A 27,460-nucleotide genomic window follows, 5' to 3' on the forward strand; every position below is an offset into this window, starting at 1 on the left:
AAATATATATTTTATTACCAATTTTAATTTTTGTATGATATGGATTTTCTATTTTTAAATTTTTTTATAAATTACTGCAATTTTGGTTGTATTTTTTACAATATTGCACATAAATTTTTATTTTATTTTATTACTTTTTAAAGAAAAAAATTTATATTGATATATGATTTTTTTCTTAATTTTTTAACGGATACAATGACCAATACCTAAATTGATACCAGAAAGGTGTGTTGACTTGGTGTTGATACATATTAATATAGATATTAGTGTTGGGTGGTGACAAATATCATAATCGATGCTATCAACTTAATCCCTAGAGTACCCTTCTCTGTAGTCCTTGGTTGCTCGATTCTGTATATGTGTGTTATCTCATGGATGGTAGCTCTCTTACGTGCCTGTTTTGTCTTTTTTTTTTCTTTTTTTTATCAAACAAAAAAAGTTTCATTTTTTAATCAAAATGGTAAAAAAATCTCTATTAAAAAGCCTTAAGTACAGTGGATTTGAAAGTTTAACTTTGGGATTCTGGTGAATTCTATAATTCTAGAATTGTAACCTAAAATATGCTATTTAGTTATATGTACTCACTCCCAAAACTAGAATTGAAAAATATACATATCACGTACATGACAACACCAGGGAGGGAGAGAGGGTGGGAGTAGTTTGGGCAAAGTTATGAGAGTCTTATAATTGTTTTATGTTTTACGTGATTAGATAGTAATGAGGTGTGGTTTGCAAGTTGTAGTCATCCACATTCTAAGTTGTAGTCATCCACATTCGTATCCTTATTTATGGATGAATCATCTAATAAAAACTGAAAACTTTTAAATAATAAACACAATGCTCTAACGAGTAGGAGGGGAACTTCCTCAATAAGGCCAAGGCTTTACGCTTCATTATAAAACCAATTCTATGAATTATCCCTATGGTCTTATGGTCTTTCTATTTTTCTAGCTTCTTCTCATGCGTACGCATGAATCTAGTTACTCAAATTTAATACTCACCCCTTACCGAAAATTGAGAATTAAAAATTGTATTCAATCGTGACTTTAAATGGGTGGCCCGGCCCAACGGCCCAACTAATATTTTTTCCTTCTTAATTTACCCTCCTTTTTTCCCCAGATTACTCTATAATAATTCCAAATTTTAAATTCGAAGCCTACGTGGAAACTCATGATCCATACGATTAATGAGGCCCCGGTGTTTGATGTGTCGACAGAACACGACAACCGACCCCATCGATCACACATTAAGGAGGCTCTCACGATAATGATGTTTCTCTCTCACTCATTTAATACACACTCTCTCTCTCACTAAAACTCTTTTTTTTTCTTTTTCTTCTAATTTGTTCCGCCAATTCAGAGAAAGAAAACAGTAGAGTGGTGAGACCTCTCTCGTGATCTGCATTTTCACCCTTTGAGCTAATTCGAGCTTTCCTCATTCACTTTCAACCTTTTTCTCGTGCCCTAATGGCCTAATCTCTTCTGCTCGTCCGTTGTCTTCTCCAATTTTTTCTATCCACCGAACTTATTTCAACAACAGTTCCTCTCTACAGAACTTCAAGAATTTATTTCAAAGTTTCTATTTCTCAGTCAATTCGAGCTGTTGCACTGGAGTCATCTCAGGTAGGGTTCTTCGCTTTTCTAAGGTTTCGGGTCATCGATCGCTTTGTTCGTTTACTGATATGTAGTTGTATTCTTGTGCTGCTTGAACTCAATTTTTTTTCTTCTGGGTATTTAGTTTCTCTGACTTGGGTGTTTTGTTCTTGCTTTTTTGGAGAATTCTTTTTTTTTTTTTTTTTTTTTCTTCTTCCTCTCCCTTTCTCATTTTTGGCTTGAGTTGTATTGATTTGATCCCGATTCATGCATTGTATGGTCATAAGGGCTATTGGCATGCTTATTTAGTTCTTTTTGTTTTGGGGAACTTGCAATTTTGTGAAGTCTGAACGGATCAATAACGGAGATGGAGTTTGATAATCTCTCGTTTGTGATTATAAAAGTTATTGAACTGAGGAGGGGATTTTTTAGTTGCTATTAACTTTCAATTTGATTCACAATCTGCGTTATTATTTTTATACAAATCCGATATTTGAGAGGGTTGACTGCCGGTGCCTTCTTGGGGATGTTTCAAATGTTTAGTGCTTCAGATTGAAGTCTAACTATGTAATTTAATTTTTTTCTGTATTGGGTTTCTGTTTTTTCCTTACTGTTGTTAATTTACATAGGGCTTCCATTACTGTTTAGAAGAGGGTTTTTTGTTGGATTCAGATGACGTGAATCTCGGTGATCATTCCAGGATTTTGATGGTTGATCTTCCATCGATTGTAACAAGTTGTGTTGACACTTCTTCATATCCGGGACTCAGTATGATAGAAGAAAACATGGAAACAAATTTTTGCTTTCTGATATTTGGGCACTTTTCTCTCCGAACAGCTTCTTCAGAAATGGGTTAGCATGAACCTGTAATGCCATTTTCCACATTTCTTCCATCACTTTATTTCGACTGGATTTGGTAGGATAGGGCAGCCAAAATGATGGCCCCTGTACCTGGCACCTGTGAGATTGTTGAAGCGAAGGAAGAATTGGATTCAGTTCAATGTTCCAAAAGAACTAGTACACTCAGTGCTGAGACAAGAGTCGATGACAAAGCCGGAAAGCGCCCTATGCTGAAATATGTGCGTAATTATTCCCTGGAGGATGATCTTAATCAGCTTTTCCAGGGGATTGATCTCAGAACCTCTGGGAGAGGTCTGGGTTTATCACACCAAAAAGATACAGAATCATCACAGAAGAATGCTTTGAAAAAGCCGATTAGAGTTGGGGCATCTCAAGCATCAGGAATTGGAATTTCAGAGGCTGTGACCTTGAAACAGGCACTAAGGGGATTATGTATTTCTCAGAAACTAGAGACGGCTGCGATGAAGCGGTTGTCAAAACCGGCATCTGGAGTTTCAGAAGCTGGAACCATAAAGAGGTTGTACAGAACAGTGGTAGTTGATGCCAATGAATCTGGTCTTTCCTTGGATGAAGGTAAAGGGAGTATGGTAGAAATCTCTCTTGTGCCAGAAGATAGCTCATCAAATTGCTCTAAGAAAATGACAGAACCCCTACAAGTTCACAGGGCAAAAGTATTGAACCAAAGCGCTCAGTCTTCTCCTCGATATGCAAATGCAACCACAGCCATGGTTCCAGCACTGCCACAAGATGAGATTGTTGTTCCTGCATCAACAGACATTGGGTCTGAAACATCAAATATGGATCCAGCTTCAATAGGGAAGCTGAAGTCTGCACCTTCATCATCTGGTTCTAGTACTGGTGATAAAGTATTAGAAGCAGATGAGATAGTTCCTGTTCCTGCCTCAAGAGAAGTTGGGAGCATAACATCAAGGCCAGATCTGGGGCGGAGAGGCAAGCTGCAGCCAGCACTTTCTTTGGCTAGCTCTAGCTCTAGCTCTAGCTTTGGCAGTAAAGTAAGTAAATCACGTCCAGCCAAGCCTGTCATCAGAAACAAAAACTTTATGAGGAAGAAAGTGAAGCTGGATTCATCTTCTGCCAACAGCAGTTCTAGTACATGCTATAGAATCGATAATGACTTGAGTCCAAGTACAAGTAAATCAGTGAGCCAGACTGACAACTATGCTGGAAATAATTTGAGGAAAAAACCTGCTCCTTCAGCATCCACTAGTACAAATCTCAGTGTTGAAGTCAATTCAAGTAATGTGGACTCCAGTGTGGGTAAACTGAGTTTCACTTCAAATAAGTGTGACAGTGACAGAGCCATTGATGCGAAAGCTAATGTGGCTTCAAGATCGAGAGAAAAGGGGGAATGCTCACAAAGCTCTAAAAGTAGCATTGGTGAGTATAGTTGTAGCACAAGTGTTAGCGAGGAGAGCAATTTAAGTGGGTCTAGTAGTTGTGGCAATAGACCTCACATGTCAAAAGACTTGAGATGGGAGGCCATCCGCCGTGTTCAGATGCAGCATGGAAATTTAGGGTTGAGGCACTTTAAGCTGCATAAGCGTCTTGGTTGTGGAGACATTGGAACAGTTTATCTTGCTGAGCTAACTGGTACAAACTGTCTATTTGCTTTGAAAGTTATGGATAATGAGTTCTTAACAAGCAGAAAGAAGATGCCAAGGGCCCAAACTGAAAGAGAAATATTACAAGTGCTGGATCATCCTTTTCTCCCGACACTCTATGCTCATTTTACAACGGAGAAACTTTCCTGCTTGGTTATGGAGTATTGTCCGGGTGGAGATCTGCACGTTCTCCGGCAGAAGCAACCGGGCAGGAGTTTCCCTGAACAAGCAGCAAGGTAGCAAATGTTAACTGAAGCTTCACTTATATTTATTTTTTGAATTATTACTGAATAGGACACATTAAATACTTATGCACAAATGATAATGCCTGTGTGAATGTATTCTCCATGTCTCATACATTCATGTGGTTTGTGATGTATGAATGATATGGTGTTCTTAGGTTTTTCTTATCATGTGAATGAAGTTACATGTTCTTCATGGAAAGAAATTATATTCATATGAATTAGATGTGATTTTTCCATTCTGCACATTCCCCTTCCCAAATACAGAAAAAATAAAATTCCTTTTCATGGAGTTGGACAGCTTGCATAAGAGCTTCCATAGAAATTTGGTTGGAGCTTCCCTCCGCCATAGCTTGGTACCAATTGATGTTGGACCTATTACGGATGTAACTAACCCTAGTAGATGATCATCGAAGACTCCAACAATTATTAACAAACAGATTCAGATCCAACAATAAATCTGGAAGTTAGACAAGACCTCGACAAGTTATAACTAAAACAATAGGGCTCCATTGGGGCTGAAATTTGCACTGAATGGAGATATTGTATGGCCAAACAAACCATCAAAATTTGATCAATTTCCAACATCTGGATTGGGAGATCTGCTGATTGCAAGAAAAAGGAATCTTTTGGTCAATCTTCAAGAACTTGAGTTTCAAGCTTCAGATGATCCTCAAAATTGGAGTGAAGATCCCTTCAATGATGTCTGAACTGTTCAAAATTGAGCTTCAATTGTTGGCTAGATTGGGAGAATCAGCAGGTCCGAGTCTTCACTCAGATAAGTCTTGATCTGGACTCTAATGGGAGATTTTTTATTACAGCAAATACATGCCACCATAGGCCACAAAACTCTAGTCAAGTTCCCCTCTTGACGCACCTAATCAATCCTCCAAAAAGGGTTTGAAGCTTATCCCTGGTTTGGAAAATAAGAGGACTTGATTGGCGCTTCAAAACCCTGAGAGATCTGTGTTGATTTTGGCTGTAGGCTGGCTTCTGTTCTTCAATCTTGCTGGTTGGTTTTGTAATCTGATAATGATCTTACAATTCGATGGAGGGGTGAGAAGGGGGAAGAGAAGTGGTGGTTTGGTTCAGGCTTCCCAACTCCCCTGGGCATCTCACCTTCTCAAAGTGACTCTCTCAGCCATGGAGTAAACTCTCATCTTTTCCTTAATCAAAGCTTTTTCAATTCTTACAAATAAATGCCTATTTATAGCTTTGGCCATGCTTATTACAAAATAGGAAACTAATTAAAAATAACTAAATAGAAACTACCTAATGACTAAGACACTCTAAACTGAATTACTTGCTTGCTAGGAAAGAAGTAATTATAGAAATTCAAAATATAGAAACCTGATATTCTTATTGACTAAGAAACATAAAATAACTACCTATCCTATGTAGGACTTAAATCCCTGATATTTGGGCTTATAGAATTAACCCATTACAAAGTAAATCCAAAAATATAAAGCCCATGGCCCATACATGATACAACCCATTGGACACTAAAAAATAATACATATTAGTAAAATAGGTCTGCAAAAGGGCTGGCTTGATGGGACAAAACTGAACCAGAACTGGTCGTCTTAGCAGCTCGATCTATATCAATGCCATTACAACTGATGGCATAGTTGTCAAGGCGTCGGCGGCGACTAGGCATCCAGGTGGCCTACTTGGGGTCTAGGTGACTATCACTTACTACAAGGCGCAACACTTATTTATGTCAAACATCACTTAAAATATTTTATTCATAAATAAGAAAATACCCTGCGTTTGTAATCCAATAGAAATTGTTTGAAAATCAAATTCCAAAAGGATAAACAGTCAACCATCCAGTCCAAGAACTAAAACTGGATTTTTTTGTTGTAGGGGCGATTTTCAACTTTCAAATGCTTGGAATTTTCTCAATTCTGAAAATTTCATAAATCTTGCCTTGGTAAAACATTACTAAAAACAAAAGTGCGGTAAAATAATCTTTTCTTTTAATGCCCATAAAATTATTTTCATTTTGACGATTTTAGCAACATTCACGCATTCTTCAATAAGTTTGACCGGGACATAACTTTGTCGTTAACTTATTATGACTTAGATTTAAGTAATTTTAGACTTGTTGGAAAGTTGGTTTTGTGTTCTACCTAATATAAAAAGTGTCGTGTAAAAATCAAATCATTTGACCAGTCAAACTTATTAGAGAATAAAAATATTTCTCCAAATGTTGATTTTTTATGACTTGATGTGACTTAATGTTGATTTTGATGACTTGATGTGGCTTATTGTTAATTTCTTATGATAAATGTATATGTAGCATAATAAATAACGTTAGAAAAAGAGGAAAAATAAAAGATAACACTTGGGCGACTTAGGCGCCTTGTCGCCTAAGCGTTTAGATAACTCTCCATCGCCTTGGTTTGCCTTGGCATTGTGACAACTATGATTGATAGCACCCACTACGAGGGAGCATTCACTGACAATTTTTCTAGCATAGATTGAGGGCACACAAGTGCCAATACAGCTGATAGCACCCACTGTGAGGGAATACCCCTTTTAGATAATGAGATTGGGCTTATATCAATGCCCTATAAATAGAACACATCTAACATAGGTAGGTCTTGATGCAGAATTGAGGCTGAATCGGGTTGACATTCGGGTAATCTCAACCATGATGATCTGGATCTGACTGGATTTTTGGATTCATTAGGATCTTTAGGATTTGACTTTGTTTGGGGATTATTTGCAATTTTTTATTTTGGGTAGTTGATAGTCAGTTAGGGAGTTTTATTTCGTTTCTAATTTTATTAGTTAGAACGTAGGAAGTAAATAGTAGTTGCTATTTCAGTTTATTATAAAAAAGCATGTAACCCAAGTTATTAGACAAATTTTGAGAATGAATTGATTTGAATGTTTTGGTGCTGGGTATGGTGCAAGACGTGTGACCTCCTTCCCCTCCTCGTGTGATTCTCTTCCCCCCTACAACTCTGTGTTCTCTCAGGGAATTCTTTCCTTCCTCTACCGGCCCTCCATCACTTATCAGAGCCGAAGGACCCTTCATTCATTCTCCTTTCTTTCCCATTCCTGTGTTCTGACTTCTGCCGAGAACTAAGTCCCCCCCCCCATAAAAAAAACTCTCTTAACCATCATTCCCAATTGAAACCCCACCCCTAACCCTTTGAGCGGCCCTCCCCTCTCTTCGTTATACCCATCTCCTGTTCTGTTGACATAACCTCTCGGTTTTTTTCCAGCAGAAAAAAAGAAAAAGAGATTGCAACTCCCAGCCGTGAGCTCAACTAATCCCTCCTAGGGTTTTCGACTGTAGCCAAGCAAGAAAGAGAAAAAAAAAAGTTGCAGTAGAAGAGAGAAGACGAAGTGAAGAAAGAGAGATGCAGAAAGAAGAAGAAGAAGAGACAAGACGAGAAGAGAGTAGTAGCAAAATAAAGAACATATCTGGTTCGAAGCTTGGAGTATCACTTCCAAGATTTTGTTATGCTTTGAGAAATCGAACTCGGGTTTAGATCTAGTTCTGAAACCCTACGCTAGTTTTGATATCAGAGAGGAAACTCCATCCTTTCACTTCCCGTTTGGCTGAGCCTTGGCTGCAATCACAAGATCTGTGTGCTGCGATTCTCCCTTCCAAGCCCTAGGTCGATCCATGCTGATGTGAGAGAGCTTTGGCAAAACTATCGAATATACCTCCCCTTTCTGGTTCTGACGCAAGGGGGAAGAAGAGTTGTGAGTTGCTTTATTTCTCTTGTACTCTGATTTCCAATTATACCCTTCTCTTTGCCCCTAATTCTCTCATATCCCCTATTCCTATTTTACTTAGAGGTATACCCCTGTACCGATACGTGATATATTGTAAGTTTAAAATTGAACTTCAAATATTACGGTACTGCCGCCCACTTAAGAATTTCATATTAATTACCATTCTACCATCCCAGTGTCACCTTCCATATATTTACCATTTTTGCCCCTCTTTTTATTTGAACCTCTTATTATTGTCATGGAATCTTTTGTGTTCCAATTCAGAGTGCAACTGCCAAATGGAAAATCTGCTCATTTGTTGATTGATGAGTGACAACACGACAATTACATCTCCAGATTTGTGGTGGATATGTTATAAAAAACCAATTATATTATATTTGAGTCAGAGGATGATGTATTCGTTAAATTTTCTGTTTCTCATTATTATGATGGTGCTTTTTGTGAAGTATTTGACTCCTCTCTACGCATCATTAAATTGGGTTGAGGCTGTTTGGAACAATGATACGACATCCTTGATCGTGACAACAGTATGTGCTCCCTCCAGGCTTACCACATTCATAAAAAAAAATTTAATCTTCATGAATTGGTTGAGTCAAAGAAAGTGATACCCCTAATACAGCCACAAGACGAACCAGATGCATCAACACAAGTGGAAGATCATCCTATTGTGGAACAGGTGATGACAACAGAAAGTGAGACACTCGTGGACCAAGTAATGAAGGATGTCAATGCAGCGCCAGTTGTTGACCATCATGACTTTGTTCTTCTCCATGATTTCTCGGATTTGAATGCACCCCACAGCTTCACATCTTGGATTTTGTTCATGATTTAGACAACGTGCAATTCACACCCGCTCGTGAGTTTTTATTGTTATCCTTTTTTAAAACTCACGGACGAGTTTTTCTCAACATTGGGGGAGTTGATGTAGAATTGAGGCTGAACCGGGTTGACCCTTCGGGCAATCTCAACCAAGATGATCCGGATCCTACTGGATTTTTGGATTCATTAGGATCTTTAGGATTTTATTTTGTTTGGGGATTATTTGCATTCTTTTATTTTGGGTAGTTGATAGTCAGTTAGGGAGTTACCAATTTGAGTTTTATTTCGTTTCTTATTTTATTAGTTGGAACTTAGGAAGTAAATAGTAGTTGTTGTTTCAGTTTTAGATTTTAATTAGGCAAGTTTTAATTTCAGTTTATTATAAAAAAGCATGTAACCAAAGTTATTAGATAGATTTGAGAATGAAATTGATTTAAATGTTTTGGTGTCGCGTATGGTGCAAGACATGTGACCTCCTCCCTCCCCCCCTTGTGTGATTCTTCTCTTCCCCCCTTCAACTCTGAGTTCTCTTAGGGATTTCTTCCCTTTCTCTACCGGCCCTCCATCAGGTTTAAAATACACAACCCTATGTCTAGCATGAATATAGGATCATAGACAAATGTACCAAAAATTAAATACAAGATGAGAAATGCTTACAGCCCTTGTCTAATATATCTTGATATCCTGTGATGTCCCTGAGAAGCTTCAACTCCTCCATAGTCTGGAGAACTTGATTGTTCAAGTATGCACTGGAACTTGGGGACCGAACAACCTCTCTCATTCTTCAGTTGTATCTTCTTCCTTTCCATTCCTTTGTTTTCTTTTCTTCTTTTTTTTTCATCCTTCTTCTTCTTCTTCTTCCTTCTCTTTTTCATCCTTGTGGAAGCTCCAATATGTTCAATAATGGCAAGCACCCCTTTGCACTAGCCCAAAAATACAAGAACACCAAGTGGAATGGGGTTTACTAAGCTTCAAGGCACCATACAACACTTTTCCCCTTTTTCCTCTTTCTTTTCTTGTCTTTTCTTTTTTTCTTCTTCCTTCTTGCTTCACAAGAGCATCAACCCCATAGACGTAGCAATAATGGCTCAGATATTTCTTGCTTGGCCCCTTCAACGAATCCCATGTTTCAAAGGGAATGGGTAGGTGCAAGGGTTTAATGCTCCACAGCCTTCAAGCTACTTCGTCTTCAATTTCTGGCCCATTCTATCCTCCTTTCAGATTTTTTGTTATAGGGATGAAGAAGATGAAACATGGAGAACATCCCGTTTTGAATCATTGCAATTAGAGTTAAAATGACAAATCCTTGTTTGAAGTTCGGGTAATGAGGAAATTAAGAGATGGAATCTTCGGGTGAGTGTATGTATACGCACACGCAACACTTCAGCATATGGCGGTGATACGGTGTATTGCAGGACACCAAAACTCGGTATGCACCCATCTACAACTTGTGCTCCGGAATCTTTGGAGTGGCATATCTTTATCGCAGTACACACGAGAAACACTGAAACATGTACTCTAAAAAACAACCTTGATTTGTTTCAACTACTCATTGGCTCATCAATGTACAGCTAGATCTTTGCCTGTTAGATTTGCATTTGAAGATGTGCTGCTATATAAGCTCTTAGATTGGAATCTTTATATGGTGTATGATAGGCATACTGTATTCTGTCTGCTCGACCATCCATAATCTTGGGTGTGGAATCATCAACACCTACACTTCACCCTGAGCCACGAATTTGGAATATTACAAAGCATCTTCATCTCCACCATCCAATCCATTTCTACACAATGATTTCATGTGTGACAAAGCACTGAATGTAGTGCTCTTGGCCTACCATAGTGTAGGAAATGGGATATAATGTGATTGGAGCCCTTTAGCCTCGATTTTTGCATAGGTCCAAGACCAAAAAACATGAGGAGAGGTAAGCTACTATAAATCTATAATCACATCATGTTGTAGGAAAAATGGGCAATGAGCTCCTTGGAAATCCCCAAGCTCTCTTATTTAGCTTCTTTTTGGCACGATTGCACAGGATCACTGTATCTCCCTTGTCTAACTTTTGATTGACGTGATTCCAATGGCGTTCGAACAATGACTAGAAGAACTCCTTTTTCCAGTTTTCACTTTCTTCCTAATATTCCATATGGATTTCCAAAAATTCCCTCAAACACGTTGCCACTGCATGAACCTATGATTTCTTCACTTTTACTCTATGGGGCTTCCACTAGCTGCTTCCACCTTGTGCTAAACCTTGCACAAGCATGTAATGAGGTGCCATATGCTACCACATAGGCTCGGATACCTTAGCATCCTTGCGAAACTTCCACATCACGACCAAATCACTGTTTGACCATTCCAGCTCCTCCAACATGTTTTATGACCTATCCACTCACTGTATGGCACTTGTTGTTACTGCCACGACTCCCTGAAATTTCTAGCGCTGTACATTAGTCATGAACATTTTGCCACATCACGTGTGCCTATCACATCATGCTACCACATATCCAGAAGTTGCTAGTGCGCTGTGTAAGTGTGTAGCCACAACTGCTGACTGTACATTTTAACATACACTTCCACATGAGTTCTGAAAGCTTTGAATCACTGTCATATTGTCACATGTCCTGAACTCGTTGCCAATACACTGTATGCACAGCCAAGTATCTGTCTGCCATTGCCACACCACTCTGCCAGCTGTATTTCTCTATTGACAACACCACATGCCCTGTGTTTAGTCGCTTCTACAAAGCTACTTGGACTTGGCGCCTCCCAGCTTGATTTATTTACTAGAAGTAAGGATGTCAATTGGCTCGGTTTCAGTTCTTAATTGTTTCAGGTGTAATGGACCCAAACTGAGTCAATCAATTCCAAGTTCTCAAACCAATTAATCGGTTTTACTTACGTGGTTTGTTATTAGTTTGGTTAGATGGTTTTATTGGTTTCTAGCATAAATGAAACCGATTAGGAGTCCTTTTATGACTCAAATTAGGAATTTTATAAGGTTTCAATTAGAGATGATTTGAGTAAAGAGTGTGAGGGGTTTTTTTTTTTTTTTTTTTAAGAGTTTTTGTGCTCTTGAGCGGTGTATATGGGATTCGTATCCCAAACCTAATTTCTTCTCTTCTTCTCTCTTCTTCCTCCCAAGAAGATGATCTCGTCTTTTTTCCTTCCCCTTACATTGATCTGATTTTTCCCTTAACAACGTAGTTTCTTCTTTTATCTAGATCTGATCACATATTTGATCATTGGGCCTACTTGCATCTGAGATCCATAATCTAGATTTTCAGATTGCATCACTTTTGATTGAAAACCACCATTTTAGGGCAAAACTGGTTTTGAGAAACATGGAAAGCAAGCCATGAACCAAGGTCATCTTTTCTAGCAATGGCTACTAAACTGTAGTAATTGGAGCTAACAAGCCACATAGTAAAGCTAATGCTGCATGGCAGCACTCACCACTAGAGGACCTCAAACTAACAATGGGGCTCACCATGGCATACCCACAAGTTCCAAAAATAAAAATTATCAATTCTACTTTTACTAGCCAATATATATATATATATATATAGATAGATAGATAGATAGGAGAGGGAAAAGGGCCGTAGGAAGAGAGAGAAAGTAAGTTGGGTGGGCATTAAATGCTTGTGATGTCATATGAGCTTTAGTGGGTATCAACATCATGGCTATATCAGTCTCCCATACTTTGAAAGAACTCGTTCTTGAGTTTGAAGCTGCTATCAAATCCACAAAACAACCTTTTATTGCGTTTCGGTTGAATATTAGATATTTACTCTTGTCTACTGAAGCAATGAGGCGATTCTTGGCATCCTTCTCCATTGTCAAGTCTGCTTCTTATTTTTGGATTGATTTTAGAACTTGCTTTCCATAAGAATTGGAACTTGCTTTAATACCAAATTAATGCAGTTCATATAGAAAAGGGAAAAATAAGATAGAAGATGAAGGCAAATTTTATTGCAAAATAAGCAATCAAAATACATAATAACAAGGGTTAGAGAGGAAAACTCACCACTGGGTCTCTTGAGAACTCACTCACCATCAGAGGACCTCAAACTCATAATGGGGCTCACATGACACCCACAAAGCGATGTGGATCCAGGTTCCGAATCAAGAATTGGATCGCTTATGGGCCCACTTAAATAATTAAGATCCAATGGAAGAAGTAAAAGACATCTTGTAGTTAAATGGAATGGCACAACTATAAAACTAGAATCTATAATGGAGGGCAGAACTGTAATTACGGTGAACCTCACTTTGAGAAAAGAGACAGAAGAAGGGGAGTGGGATGTGTAAATTTAAGGGTATTCTTGGAATGGCAAAAACTCAATGGCTAGCTATAATAAGGAGGGGATGGAGGGGCATTAATAAGGGAGTAAAAATTAAGGGTTTCAAGCCACGCTTCAAGAGAGGGTTTGAAGTTGTCTTCAACCTCGGAATGGAAGCAGAGGCGGAAAACCAAACCACAGTGGGAGTGAATAGCTCACCTTAGGATACTTCAATGGGCCTGAAATTTCAGGTGAGGGAATCGATTTATCTATTCCAGTGGATTCAAGAACTAGTTGCAAAGGTCACTTGACAAGGAGTATTTAACCCCTGAGATCAGTTATGGTTTTAGATACAGGTTTGAAACTTGATTGCACACTCAAGATATAAGAGGGTTGTTGGATCTGGGTCAGGGAGATTGTATCGCCCATAGTTTTTAAGGCGCTGCTAAGGCGTCCACTTACTAGCACCTTGGCGCTGATGCGGTCTAGAAATGTTAAGGCAGTGCTCCGTCTTGTGTGAAGTGGCGCCTTATGGGGTTTTTTCCTTTTTTTTTTCGACACATTTTAAAATTACTTGATGAAGATTCCAAATATAGATTTTTTATTGGTGGGTGTATGGTTTTGTTAACGCTTGAGATGTATGGGATCAACTTTACTCCACCGAAAATAACCAAAACAAACAAAACAAAAACACAATTCACAAACAGGGTTTGGATTTTGTCAAGGGTTTTAAGAAAGGGATTTGAAAAGGAATCAAGGAACAAGGAAGAACCATTGATCTAGGCAACCATTTTGCTCCGGCAGCGGTGAGCTTCATTCTTCTTTGACAAGAGTAGAAATATAGTGGATGACCTTAGGGCTTAGGCACCCATTTTGGCATCATAGAGGCAAATATAATAAATACTTGTATTTTTTGTCTTCTTTTCTTTATATTTATAATTTTGTTTCATAATTATGTATTTATATTATATGTTAATAAATACTTATATGTTAATATCGCTTTATTGATTTGTTTTCTTGATGAATATCTTACATTGGTATGAATATGAACCTTTAATATTTATTTAACATATAAGTAATAGGATTTAATTAGGATTTGAGCCAAATATTTGGTTTTATAAAAAAATTACATAGGCACGCTTTAGTCGATAAGGCAAAGCTTTATGCCCGCCTTATCGCTAAGGCGCTCCGAAAGACCCTCAAACGCCTCCATCGCCTTATCGCCTTAAAAACTATGGAATCGCCTAAGGTAGAGGATACCTTCGAGTCCATTCTCATGGTCAATCGATTGGGAAATCGACTTCAGCAAAGCTGTCTTTTTTAATCTGATATTATCACCCAGAACAGAGGAAACGAGAATAGAGGAAGGAAGAAGCGAGAGGGCTATCGCAGGAGAGAGAGAGAGACAGAGTTGCACAAGGGGGGAAGAAGAGGTCACACAACCGTTGTGAGTACCTACCCGGCACAATCAACAACTCATTCAATCCATATTTCAAATCATGCTTAACAAGTTGGGTTACATGCCTTTTTATACCAAATCAAAACTTACTAATTAAAGTCTAAAACTGAAATAGAAATAAAATCCCCTAATATCTCCTAAAACATAGACTAATAAAATTAAAATAAAACTCGAATCGGTAACTCCTTACTTATCTAACAACTATCCCAAATAAAAGGTTACTTATCTTCCCAAATAAAATAGCAATCTTTTCTAATTAAAATAAATCCTAAAATATCCTACTGATCCCAAAAATCCAACTAGACCCAGTTCGTTTCAGTCGAGATTGCCAGAAGGGTCAACCTGGCTCTGCCTTGATTCCGCATCAACAAGTTCTAAAAATACAAATTATCAAGTCTACCTTCCATAAGCAAAAAGGTAGTATAAGGGATGGGAATGAGCAGATGAAATATAACTGTTGAAATAATATAACAACTCAAGCTTATCCCAACTAAATGAGGTTGGCTACATGGATCCTTGCCCTCCAATCAGCTCTATTCAAGGTCTTACTTGATACAAGGCCTAATCTATGCATGCTTTTCTTCACTGTTACAAAACTAAGATTTGTAACTAGTAACTTGAGAGAGTAAGAGAAGAGAGAAAGAGATTGGGAGAGAAAAAGAGAAGAGAGACTGCAAGAGGGGAGTAGCCGAGCATATTTCCTAGTCCCCCCTACCATCAATATTTATCTACACCCCAAGTAGTACAATCAAGCTAAGAAACTAAGTCCTTATGCCACAAGCAAGATAAAATAGAAAGTCTATCCTAATTAGTAAGTAAAGATCTATCCTAACTAGGGAAAGAAATAAACTAAAGCAAAGAAGTAAATTCATCCACGATATGGACACTCCCCACTTCGTGGTACATATCTTAACATTCACCACTTCTCCTAGGGTCATTATAGGTTTGCCCCTAGCTCTTTTTAGTTCCTTCAATCTAAATCAAATCACTCCTCTGTACGAGGGCATCCAATGTCCCCTGTTGAACGTGGCCACGCCTCAAATGAATTTTTTTGTAACTTATCATGTATTAGAGCTACTCTTAAATCAGCTCTAATATGATCATTCCTTATTGTATCCTTCCTAGTTTTGCCACGCATCCATCTCTACATCCTCATCTCTGCTACACTGTGTTTGTCTACATGATGCTTCTTAATTGCCCAACATTGCATACCATACGTTATAGCCAGATGTATGACTGTCCTTTAAAATTTTCCCTTAAGTTTTAATGGAATACATTGATTATACGACACTCCGAAAGCACCTCTCCACTTCATCCATTCTATTTTAATTTTCTATGAAACATCATCCTTTATATCATCTTCTTTGTTTATGATTGAACATAGATACCTAAGATAATCACTTTGCAGAATATCTCTCTCATAAACTTTTCACCTCATTATCGTCCTAGTGTAACTAAAGTTACAAATCATATACTTTGTCTTTGTTCTACTTATCTTAAAACCTTTTTATTCAAAGGTTGATCTCCATAACTCCAACTTGGAATTGATCCTTACTTTTGTCTCATCCAACAAAACAATATATTAGCAAAAAGCATACATTAAAGAACCTTATCTTGAATGTATCTGGCTAAATCATCCATGTTAAACACAAACAAGGGCTTAAAGATGATCCTTGAGACCCTATTTTTTGACGGAGAAAAGTGGAAAAGGTAAATATGGGTGGGAAACTTGTATTTGTTTCCCACAAACTACCACAAATATGAGTATTTGGATAAGTGGGGTGGGAAACTTACTAGACAAGTTCGTTAAATGCAATTATTATTGTCTGCTGATGTAGTATTCAATTTTTTTCTCACCCCACTCACTTCCAAAGTCCTACCAATTTGGTATGACTTTGGAACTATTCATGGGAAGGTTCATTTTTATCTCCCTCTCTCTCTCTCTCTCTCTCTCTCTCTCTCTCTCTCTCTCTCTCTCTCTCTCTCTCTCTCCCCCCCCTCCTATTTCCTCTTCCCTATAGAATCCCACTCCACCTCCATTTCCTCTCTTCCCACCGAATTGCACCCCACTAAAAATCACATATTCCATTATTTATTTCCTTTTCCTTTCCTTGCCAACCCAACCACAACATGTCGGACCCACCCTCAAGTTTCCCACCCCTTTTTATCCATCAGACAAACGGGGCCTGATGTAACCCAATTGTAATTGGGAATTCACTAGCCTGACCACCACAGTTCTTGTACTAGTTACCACACCATCATACTTATTCTTAATTATGTCAACATATTTACTTGAAACACTTCTCTTCTCTAGTACTTGCCATATTAACTCTCTAGTGATTCTGTCAAGCTTTTTCTTGAGCCGTTGAAAAATAGTTGTTGAAATAGAACCATTGGAAAAGAGGGAGAAAAGTGGAGTGAGCATTAAATGCTAGTGTTGTCATGAGAGCATTAATGACTAGTAACATCATGACTGCATCACTAAATCACCACAGCAGCTATATTTTAAATCACCAGAATTGGGAGGCAAAAGTCAAATTTTCATCCTCTAAATCATGGGGAAGGCTGAAGCCTGTACACTCTATTATTGATAAATAGCTGATTTAGATTGGACTTAGGTAAGCTAAGGGCCATTCACAATCATTCCTAATAAAAAACAGAAGCAGAAACAGAATTGCTGTGGAATTCAGCTGCTGTGGGAGACAGCCTGATCAGGTGTGGACTGGTTCTTGATTGGTTCAATTGAGCACATCATAATGGACCCAAGGACAGCTTGCATGGATGAAGAAATTGTGGACGATCAGGCCAAAACATTGTTCATGTAACTGTTCACGTGAAAAGCGTCACAACCAAGAAATTGCCTTATTTGGAAGATTGTCTTTAGTCAAGTATTGGACAGCAAGACATCAAGAGGAATCGATTTGTGAAGTTCTAGAAGAGTGAAGACTTTGTTGGATTTTGTTTCCATTTTCTTGACTTTCCTGTTGAGTTTGATGCTTTCTGTACTAGGAAGTTCTAGAGATTTTCCTTTATTATTAGTTTCCTTTTTGTTTCTTTCTTTTTTTATGTAACTTGTCCAACGAAAAGAAGATAGTTTCCTTTTCAGTTTTTGTTTTTATTTTTCTACTTTCATGGGAGGCAAGTCACTCATGTCTATATATTGTAAATGACCCTTAGAGGTCCTACACGATTTAATGAGAAGAATGAAGTTTGCTATTAGCAAGTCATTGTCTTGAGAGAGGCTGTGACTGAGAGTGAGTGTTAGGTGAGATGCCTGGGAGGGAGTGAGGCTTGATCCAAATCTATCTGTTTGCCTTTCTTCTTCTTCCTTCCTTTTTTTTTTTTTTTTTCAGTCGATTCCAGTGAGTGTTCTATTCTGAAATTTATTAATTTGTTGAAGACTGTTCAAAGAGGTGATTTATCTGCTTAACATCAGTGTATCGATCCTCCTGTAGAGTTGGTTCTTAGCCTAACTAGCTCCTACATTATCTTCCCAAGGCAAGCTGTGATAGAAGAGTCCTAATGCTAATATAAAACAATGAGGAAAGGAATTTAAAAGCAAACAAGACCAGAATTAATAGATAGGATCCCAGTGTGTGAGAACGACTGAAAAATAAAATAAAACAGCCTGAAAGAACCTCACAATCTGGTTTTTCAGATGAACAGGAAAGCCTGACCACTAGCCAGAAAACCGGCTCAAACTGATCCAAACCAGAACGACAAGATAATGGTCTGGTCTGGTCTGGTCTTCTTTCTGTGTGTGCTCTGAACCTTGGATCTGCATTACTCTGTGGCTTGGTCTTTGGAATAAGGAGACGGTTTGTGGAAAACCACTCTGGAAATTGGTTTTGGAATAACTACCTTGGTTTTTCGAGTCATGGTCTGTTTGTGGTTTTGACAATAACTGCCTTGATCTTGTAGACCACTAATGGATTGGATTTTGAAAATGAGAGTTAAGTCTTCCAAATTACAAGAGAAGACGGTTTATCACTTTAATCTTGGTCTTGAAAAGAGCAGCAAGGAATGTTGCTTACATCCCCACCTCTCTCGACCAGAGTCCTCCCTTCATTACTTCAGAGAAGGTCAATCGGTTTTGTAACCATTTAACTGAATAATTGATTTCAGTTTGGCCAAGTAGGGTTTTAATTTGGGAACTTGGAACAGATTCATAATTGGGTTGGTTTTGGTTTGGTCCATTACAACCTGAACCGATTAAGAACCGAACCAATTGAAACCCTTGACTTGGTCTCTTGGAAGAGACAACATGAAGTCTCTTGGAAATTAACAGGGTTATTTAAAAAGAAGAAGACTAAGGTAGGATGGGAGTTTGAAAACTAGCATTGGGAGGTTTAGGGAATTTAATGGTTTGATGGGCTACAGCGCTTTCCACAAGAACTGGAATCATGGTTTAAAAGTTAAATCTAGAAATAATTTGAAGATGGAATCATGGTGAGATTTAGAGTAATTGAGTGGGTGTTATATAAACTGAAACTAAGGCAGATTTACAGTAATTGAGTGGGTGGTATATAAACTGAAACTAAGGCAGATTTACAGTAATTGAGTGGGTGGTATATAAACTGAAACTAAGGCAAACAAAGGTAGTTGGTAACTTGACTCTCTTGGGTTATTGAATTCGGCTAAACCAGGCATGAAGTCAAAATTTCAAAGAGGATTGGAAATTGAAGAATTACCTAAATCCATTCATTTACAAAATTAGCTTCATTCGGAAAAAATAACTCATGCCAAAATTATTGCCTTAGAACTGTCAAGAGGTTAGTAACTCCCCCAGAGAGAAATAAGTTACTCTCAATATGTTGCATCCATGATTCTAGCTCGACATGAATTATCTGGGTAGCTGAGAATTGACACCATTTTTTTCTTGTTGGGTCAGTTCACTCTACTAATTCTAGGGATGAAGGAGTGTATCTTATTAGACTGGATTGTTAGTCTGCCTGTATATTAATAACCATTCCTTGTGTTCTATTCCTTTTCTGTTGCTGGCTTCCTCAAACATTAATTGTTGCATGATTGATCATCTGTCATTAACTCTGCCCTTGTTTTTTCTGGAAGATTTTCATTTTATCGTTTTTGCAGGTTTTATGTTGCGGAGGTCCTTTTAGCCTTGGAGTATCTGCATATGCTTGGGGTTGTCTACCGAGACCTCAAACCAGAAAACATTCTGGTACGAGAGGACGGCCACATTATGCTCACAGACTTTGACCTGTCGCTCAGGTGCACTGTGAGCCCGACAATTCTTAGGTCTTCTTCGTCCAAGATGGAGCCAGAGAAGTTACCGGGTCCATGTGCGGATTCTAGTTGCATTGACCCGTTCTGCCTACAACCATCATGGGTTCAAGTATCCTGCTTTTCACCTAGGATTATTTCTGCCCCAGCTAAAAACAGGAAGCTAAAATTGGACATGGTTACCCAGGTCAGTCCACTGCCACAGCTTGTGGCAGAACCAACCAGTGCCCGATCCAACTCATTTGTTGGGACCCATGAGTACTTGGCTCCTGAGATCATCAAGGCAGAGGGTCATGGGAGTGCCGTCGATTGGTGGACATTCGGAATCTTTATGTATGAACTTCTGTTTGGTAAGACACCCTTCAAGGGGATGGGTAACGAGGACACCTTAGCTAATGTGGTGTCACAGAGCCTCAAGTTTCCTGAAAGCCCGATAATCAGTTTTCAGGCAAAAGACCTGATCAGAGGCTTGTTAGTAAAGGAGCCAGAGAATCGGTTGGGTTCATTGAAGGGGGCCACAGAAATCAAGCAGCACCCATTCTTTGAGCGCCTGAACTGGGCACTTGTACGATGTGCAGTCCCTCCAGAGCTTCCCAAGTTCCCAGATCTTCTGGCTCCGGCAATGGGGTCACATAAGGAGAGTAAGTGCCTAGAGTTTAAGGCTACAGATGAACATTTGGAATTCGAGTTGTTCTAGCAAGGTTTTTTTACAGTCAAGCTGTTTTGATGTAATTACAAAGCAGATTCTCCGATGGCTCGTTACAAACATGATATTGTAAGCTCATATATTGTAAATGTAGATGGTAAAGTTGGCGGGAAGTTGTTTGTGTATGGTATATATAATATGAAAAGAAAAAGAAAGGGCGGTCTTTTTTCCCTCTGATTATCCAACTTTATTCTAGTTGCTTTTGACTCTTGTAGTATTTCTATGGAGACGGTGCTAAGATGATCTGGTTGGCATTTTGAGTAAGCATGCTGTAACGGATTACAATCAATGATCGTGGTGTTGGGCTCCAGGGCAGGGGAGGGGAGTGGAGGTGTGGGGCAGTTGGACGGGTTTTTTGTGATATCCAAGAAAATGGTGTGTATTGGATCTGCTTGAAAGATTGAGTTGATAATATTTAGCATTCTTAACATGATAGAATGTGTTTTAAGGCCTTAAGATCCATGGGTAAAAACAGTATAATATTGTGTCAAGCTTAATAGGACTGGACGCCTCCACTTCACATGTGTAGAGTACATATCAGTAAGTTCCTAAACAGTTGATATGTATGGAGTAAATACCAACAAGGGAGCACAAGACTCCTACTTTCTTCTAATATATATTCCAACAGAAAAAAGAAAAGAAAATTCATTAAAAGAGATGACTTAGTGCATCAAGGTTAGTACCAAAATTTTGGATGTTGAACTTCTTGTCCATGAACTTGTAGGCAATACTTTCATCTAACGTGTGTCCTAATTAAAATCTAACTATACTGAATAAGTTGTTTATGCTGAAATATATACCTCTGCAAAAACTACAACCCCTTTCATTTCACATTTATCTCTTATTAAAATTATTTTTCTTGAATCTTATAATGGTTGTGAAATTATATGTATTAAAGTGAACTGTTATAATTGTTTTGAACATTAGATATATGCATTCAAATAATGATTCATGACAACAACTGTCGAGCACGGTTGATTTGAAACTATTTGTCAAAGCAATTTATAAAGTATACTACTTTTTTTTTTGGGTCCCTTTTTTGAAATTTACACATTTAAAATTCATAGTTTGTTTCCCTTGTTTTTTTTTTTTCCATCCTCTGTTTTTTTTTTTTTTTTTAAACTCCACTTAAACGCATACGTGCGGAGTTTGCAATCATTGTTAAAATAGTTATTTTTTTTTTGTTATTTTTTTTTTTGGGCCTTTTCTATTTTTGCCAACCACAGGTTGAACATCTGAATATTGGGACTTGAGGGAGTGAGGGCAAGGTTTAAAAACTTGGAATCAATCTCTATGGATTCTTATTTAATTCTTATCCAAAGTGTCCCTGATTTGGTTAGGATTTAGTCAAAAATTGACAGAATTTATCTAAACTCAACTAGTTCAATTGGAGTCAATATATATGTACTATTAGGGTTAATCAAAATTGGCCTTGAAAGAGAGTCTAATTATGAGGCAAAAGGGGAGAGGGCAATTCCCATTCTGATTCACCGATTTTTGAAACCCTACTGGATGTAGAAGCCCTTCAAACATCAAAGTAAAAGTTCCCAAAAAAATTTCAAAGTAGTTTAACTGTTGGCAGCTCCAAGGCACGCATTCTCTCAAGCCATTGGGATACCCAACATGGCATTCAACGGCTGGAACAATCCCAACACATGGACGTACATCTCAGATCTTCCCAACCGTAAGATATGTGCTAGACGTTCCAGCAGCTTGAGTGAATCTGAGTCGCATCCCAAATGCCTTCCAAGTTCCAACAGTCTGATGTGCACTGAAAGCGCGCTGCCCCTGGCAAGTATCGAGTTACGCCCGGCTCGGCCCGCCTGATGATAGCCCTGCCTTCGCTATCCCATGCTGATTTTTCTCTTCTGCGGGTCTCCCGACCAATCCACGACACAATTTCAGTGATTGTAGAGATATTGGGCGGGCAGAGACTGAAAGAGTGTGCCATGCTCATCAGCCTTAAGGCCATGGCCATGAGTGCGGCATACAATAGAGTAGTAGTTGACAGTCCATTTCCACAATTTCGCCACGCTTCTCCTCCTCCTCGATCCCTCCTTCCAAAATACCCATTTCTTCTTCCAATACATCATTCGTCTCGTCTGCTTATTCCCTGCTTTCCTATAAACATCAATTACCGGAGCAATCTCAGCTCTTCCCCTCGTTCATTTAGACCTGTAAAAGCAGCGATGTCTTCTACACCTTCAACAGAAACAGAGAAAGAGACCAGACCTTTCTCTGTGCTCTTTGTCTGCCTCGGAAACATCTGCAGAAGCCCAGCTGCTGAGGCCTTCTTCAGGGAGATCGTCAAGAGAAGAGGGCTTGAATCCAAGTTCAAAATCGACTCTGCCGGAACTATTGACTATCATGAGGTACTTCTTCATATTAAGCTTCATCATCACTTTTAAGGATTTGGAATTTCTAAATCAAGGACAACTGAAACGAAATTTGGATTTTTTTGATAGGGTGACCAAGCCGACCCACGGATGAGGGCCGCTTCCAAAAGGCGTGGGATCGAGGTAACTTCCATTTCGAGGCCAATACGAATATCTGATTTCAGAGATTTTGATCTCATTCTCGCTATGGACAAGCAAAACAGAGGTAATGGTTTAGGGATAATCGAATTCGTTTTGTTTGGTATTAATTTGATGATTTTCTAGATTAATTGTTCTCCAAAGGGCTTTCTTCGTTTCTTACAAGTGATTCTTACCCCCACAATAGCAAGAAAAATTGGTTCTTGGGACTGAGACGTGAAAAAATTCTAGTAAAAAAGCCTTTCAAGGGCCAAAATCCAACTCCTTGTACCCTTGCCTCCTCTCCCAATTGATTGTGTGTGGATTTCTATATCATCTTCAATGATTCTTTATGCCTGGGTTTTTCTTTGTAGTTTTTTCTGATTTAGGATGATTTTGATCGATTCTGTTGTGTCTTTAGATGACATATTCGAGGCTTTTAATAGGTGGAGATTCAAGGAGACACTCCCATTTGAGGCCCATAAGAAGGTCTGTACTCTGTTTAGTTCCTGGAATGTGTTTCTCTGAGATGAATTACATCAGCTGGATATTGGAACTTTACTGATTCTGTGTGGTTGTGCAGGTTAAACTAATTTGCTCCTATTGTAAGAAACACTATGAAACTGAAGTTCCTGACCCTTACTTTGGGGGACCGCAAGGTTTTGAGGAGGTGAGCTAGCAATTCTTCTTTAACATTTGATCTGAATTGGACATCTGATACTCCAAGAAAACTTTTAAGTTTAGGTTTTTGTTCTTCTAAAAGATTGACATGAACTGCTAATGTACCCTATACAAGTTATGAATATTTATAGTTGCCATATTAGATCATATCCATCTATTGGTTTCTCATCAAATGAATAAGACGGGATTAGACAAGACTGAGCAGCATGATACATTAGAAAATGGAGGGTATACAGGCTATGGAGCAGAGCCTTTGCCTTGATTGATCAATGTCAGATAGGATTTTGTTTGCATTTTGGTTTTCTATGCCTGCCTGAATGTTATTGGCTTGGTTTTTCATAGCCGTGCCTTTCCACTGTTGCCCAGGTTGTGCAGTTGCTTGGGATTTGATGTTTCAGGCCTCTGCAACTTTATGAGGCTTGCCTTTAATTCTTTGAAACTTCAAATCTGAATCTAGGTTCTTTTCAGTTAAATGACTTACTCCACAGTCCTATATGCTAAATGACTTGGCAAAATGACATGGTTCACTGTTGGCACCACTTCTATTGGCAGTACAGTAGTGGTTGCTTCTGCCTCTTGGGAGCACATAATCTGCATCTAATTAGTCTTTACCTCTGTACCTTGGTAAAATCAGTTCCCAACCCTAGATGTTCGACAATCTAGCAGGTTGCAGAAGCAGGTTTCTTCATGTTTAGTTGTAAATTCTAGACACGGGAACTCTGCTAAAGCATATATAGGTAGAAAATATTGTCATATTTCATTAATCCTGCTTCTTGACAACTGATTATGTACAAATCTTTAAAAAAAAATTCAGTTGAGCTAAATTCGTACATAAATAAATCATAAAATCGACTCCATGATTGCTGATGGTTTTAAGGATGGAATTGGGATATGTAATGTAATCATATGAAGACAATGTCAGCTCAACAAGTTTCTTCTATGTAAATCTCTCATAGAATCAATCTAATGAAAGGACCAAAGTTTGATGCTGATCTATGTTGCAAGGACAATAATTTGGTTTATGGTGCTAAAATAATATGAGTTCCTTCATGCATGAAGACATTAATAAATTGCAAATTTACTATTGATCTCAAATTTTCTATTTCTTTCCGTTAGCATTCCCAACTATCCGTCTTTTAGATTTTCATTCTTTTTCCATCACCCCAAAACCAAAATTACTTCCTCATACTTTGGTACATTCTAATATGTAATCCCTTTTTATGGCAGGTTTTAGATTTACTTGAAGATGCTTGTGAATCATTACTGGACAACATCCTGAATGAGAACGGCCATATTTTGGACTCATAATAGTTCATGTGATCATTATAATTGCAGATTGGGGTTTATATGTTGTATTTTTTTAAATATCAAGAACCATATTAGATATAAGGAAAGTTGAGCAACCATAGAAACCAAATGAGCATTTTCCTTTTCTCTGGAAAGCCACATTGGCAAAATTGGAATTTGTACCAATACTGCTTTTACATTATTGTGATAGAGCAACCCGATGCATGAGACTCTTGCTACTGTAGGGTCTGGGAGGGACAACTGTACGCTGCCTTGACCCTTGGTTATGTCAAATGTAAAGCTCATGCCTCAAGAACCATATGAAACATAGGTTGCACCATATATTGAATTTTTACCAATGTAATTGAAGATGCCAATGTTGACCTTTCATTCTTTTTTTTCAATGGTTATTGCCACATGGGAAATTGTATTTGGATCTCAAAGTTTATAAATGGGTGGATGGTGAGATGGCCAAGCTGTCCACATATTTTGAGTGGCTACTAAGCTTTGTGGCAGATATTTAGGGCCATACACTGAAGAGTATGGCAATTAACTCTATAGATACTTATAGTTGGGGAAAGGGGAGCGGGGGGGTGATATCCAAGGATGACTTGGTGATTTCTCAAAACCTCTATTTGTTAGAAGAATTATTTTTATAGAAATTGTGTAAAAGTTCAAAAAAAAAAACTTGTATTAGACTAAAAGGCCAGAAATTCTTTAACCAAATTATATTACAAACATTTGGAAACCCTCATTAAAATTTTGGATGTTTTCTAGAAAAATTAATGGCATTTGGGTCCAAGATAGAATATCACTCCATGGAAGATATGAAACCCAATCATGTGGTTGGATTATCCTTACCCTATCATGCTTTAAATAGTTTTATGTTATGTGCAATTGAAAAAAGAATATAAATAAATAAATAAATTCTATACATAATACTTTGATTCTCCAAAAAATTTATCCGGTTGAAACAAGTAGAGCTTCAAAAGAAATTATTCTACTGAAATGTCCTAATGTAAAAGAAATTTGTACGAATCTAAGATTACCAAAAAAGAAATTTAGTGAAATGTAATACATAATATGGAAACAATTTCTTTTCTAGTGAAAAAGGTGGTATTTAGGTCAATGGTACACTGGTCACCCATGGATGACACCACCTACATCATATGGTCTAATTCTTTTCTTACTCAACCATTAAAAAAAAAATCATTTCATTCATAATTAAAAGGAAGGGAAATAATACAAACAAGCTTTACAAGTGTATTTTCTGGATTTTTTTATCTGTTGAAACAAATAGATCCTATATTTATTAAAAATTTGGAAGAAAATGTGCGAAAGGGACCATACACTGGAATCTTGGTTCTCAAAGGAAATGAAAACCTCCTGAAGGTAATGAGAGATTGCTCCCAGATCAGACCTCCCTTGAACCCCACCCGAAACTCTCGAAATCCCTTTATTGGTAACAAATGAGGAAACTGATCCAAAATCCACTCTTAGCATGTGTTGATATACATTATTGTGGCTCTTACTTAACAGCTACTTTACAACTCAAGCTTTCTGGATGAGCAATTAAAACATTGTGTCAAAGATAGGAGGTCGGGCGTTCCATCCTTGGTAATGGCTTAAGATTCTACCCATACAAGGTCATCTCTCAAACGATCCTCACATCTGCAAAGAGGTCCTTTCCAAGGGCATTCCAGTAGTCAATTTTTAGGGTTGCAAGGAACCCCAAATCCACCCAGTCGATGAGCAATCATCCTCACATGATGCTTTTAGATCTAAAACCCCAACATTATTAGCGAAATTTGTGTTTGAATTTGATCAAACATTCATCTTCACTGTCATTGACTATACATTCCCTAGGATTTCATCCATCTTAATTTTGATTAAGTCTTAAGTGCATACATATGGTTCACAAGAGGTTTGAAAGGAAGACTTCATTTCTGGTAGGGGATAAGGCAACATCGGGAAGCCGCCGAATTGCCATTTTGTCTTCATTTTGGGACTATTGCCATTTTCTCGATCATCTATGTTATTATAAGATCCACCTAAGAATTAATAACCTTTTGTCTGCCATGAATTGGAGCCTCCTTGCTGCCATAAATCCCCCATCAGCCTTCTATACTCCTTGCCACCATGGCTGCCCCTCCTGTTGGGACCACAATCTTGCTGGAATGCCATCTCCCCAACCCCTCTTCCTCTTCTCCTCCTCCACCTCCTTCTGTCCCACCCTCCTCTGTTGGCGCCATGAATCCCCACTCTCTGAGGGTCCCTTGGAAATCTCATTTTGTTCAACCCACCTCCCCCTCCAACGAAGGTCTTCCCTTGCACTTTGTCCCCCCTATAGGTGAGTCCCTTGTCACATCCTGTCCAAAGGGTTTGCTAAACTCT

General features: G+C 38.3%; 2 protein-coding genes across 3 annotated transcripts; both read left to right on the top strand.

Moving 5' to 3' along the window:
• The first annotated feature begins 1,311 nt into the window (after positions 1 to 1,311).
• Positions 1,312 to 20,762, top strand: LOC122062809 (serine/threonine-protein kinase D6PKL1-like). 2 transcript variants are annotated; one of them, XM_042626446.1, is made up of 3 exons: positions 1,312 to 1,622; positions 2,222 to 4,311; positions 19,730 to 20,762. In XM_042626446.1, the coding sequence occupies exons 2-3, from the start codon at positions 2,528 to 2,530 to the stop codon at positions 20,574 to 20,576; spliced, it is 2,631 nt and encodes an 876-aa protein (XP_042482380.1). In that variant the 5' UTR covers positions 1,312 to 1,622; positions 2,222 to 2,527; the 3' UTR covers positions 20,577 to 20,762. The 2 variants fall into 2 exon arrangements, with proteins under 2 accessions (XP_042482380.1, XP_042482379.1); XM_042626445.1 differs by having other exon boundaries at positions 2,293 to 4,311.
• Positions 20,763 to 22,104: 1,342 nt separating this feature from the next.
• Positions 22,105 to 25,456, top strand: LOC122062808. The gene is made up of 5 exons (XM_042626443.1): positions 22,105 to 22,957; positions 23,051 to 23,186; positions 23,520 to 23,587; positions 23,682 to 23,768; positions 25,007 to 25,456. The coding sequence occupies exons 1-5, from the start codon at positions 22,412 to 22,414 to the stop codon at positions 25,085 to 25,087; spliced, it is 918 nt and encodes a 305-aa protein (XP_042482377.1). The 5' UTR covers positions 22,105 to 22,411; the 3' UTR covers positions 25,088 to 25,456.
• Positions 25,457 to 27,460: the final 2,004 nt, after the last annotated feature.

The sequence above is a fragment of the Macadamia integrifolia genome, unplaced genomic scaffold (assembly GCF_013358625.1).
Source record: "Macadamia integrifolia cultivar HAES 741 unplaced genomic scaffold, SCU_Mint_v3 scaffold1125, whole genome shotgun sequence".
NCBI lineage: Eukaryota > Viridiplantae > Streptophyta > Magnoliopsida > Proteales > Proteaceae > Macadamia > Macadamia integrifolia.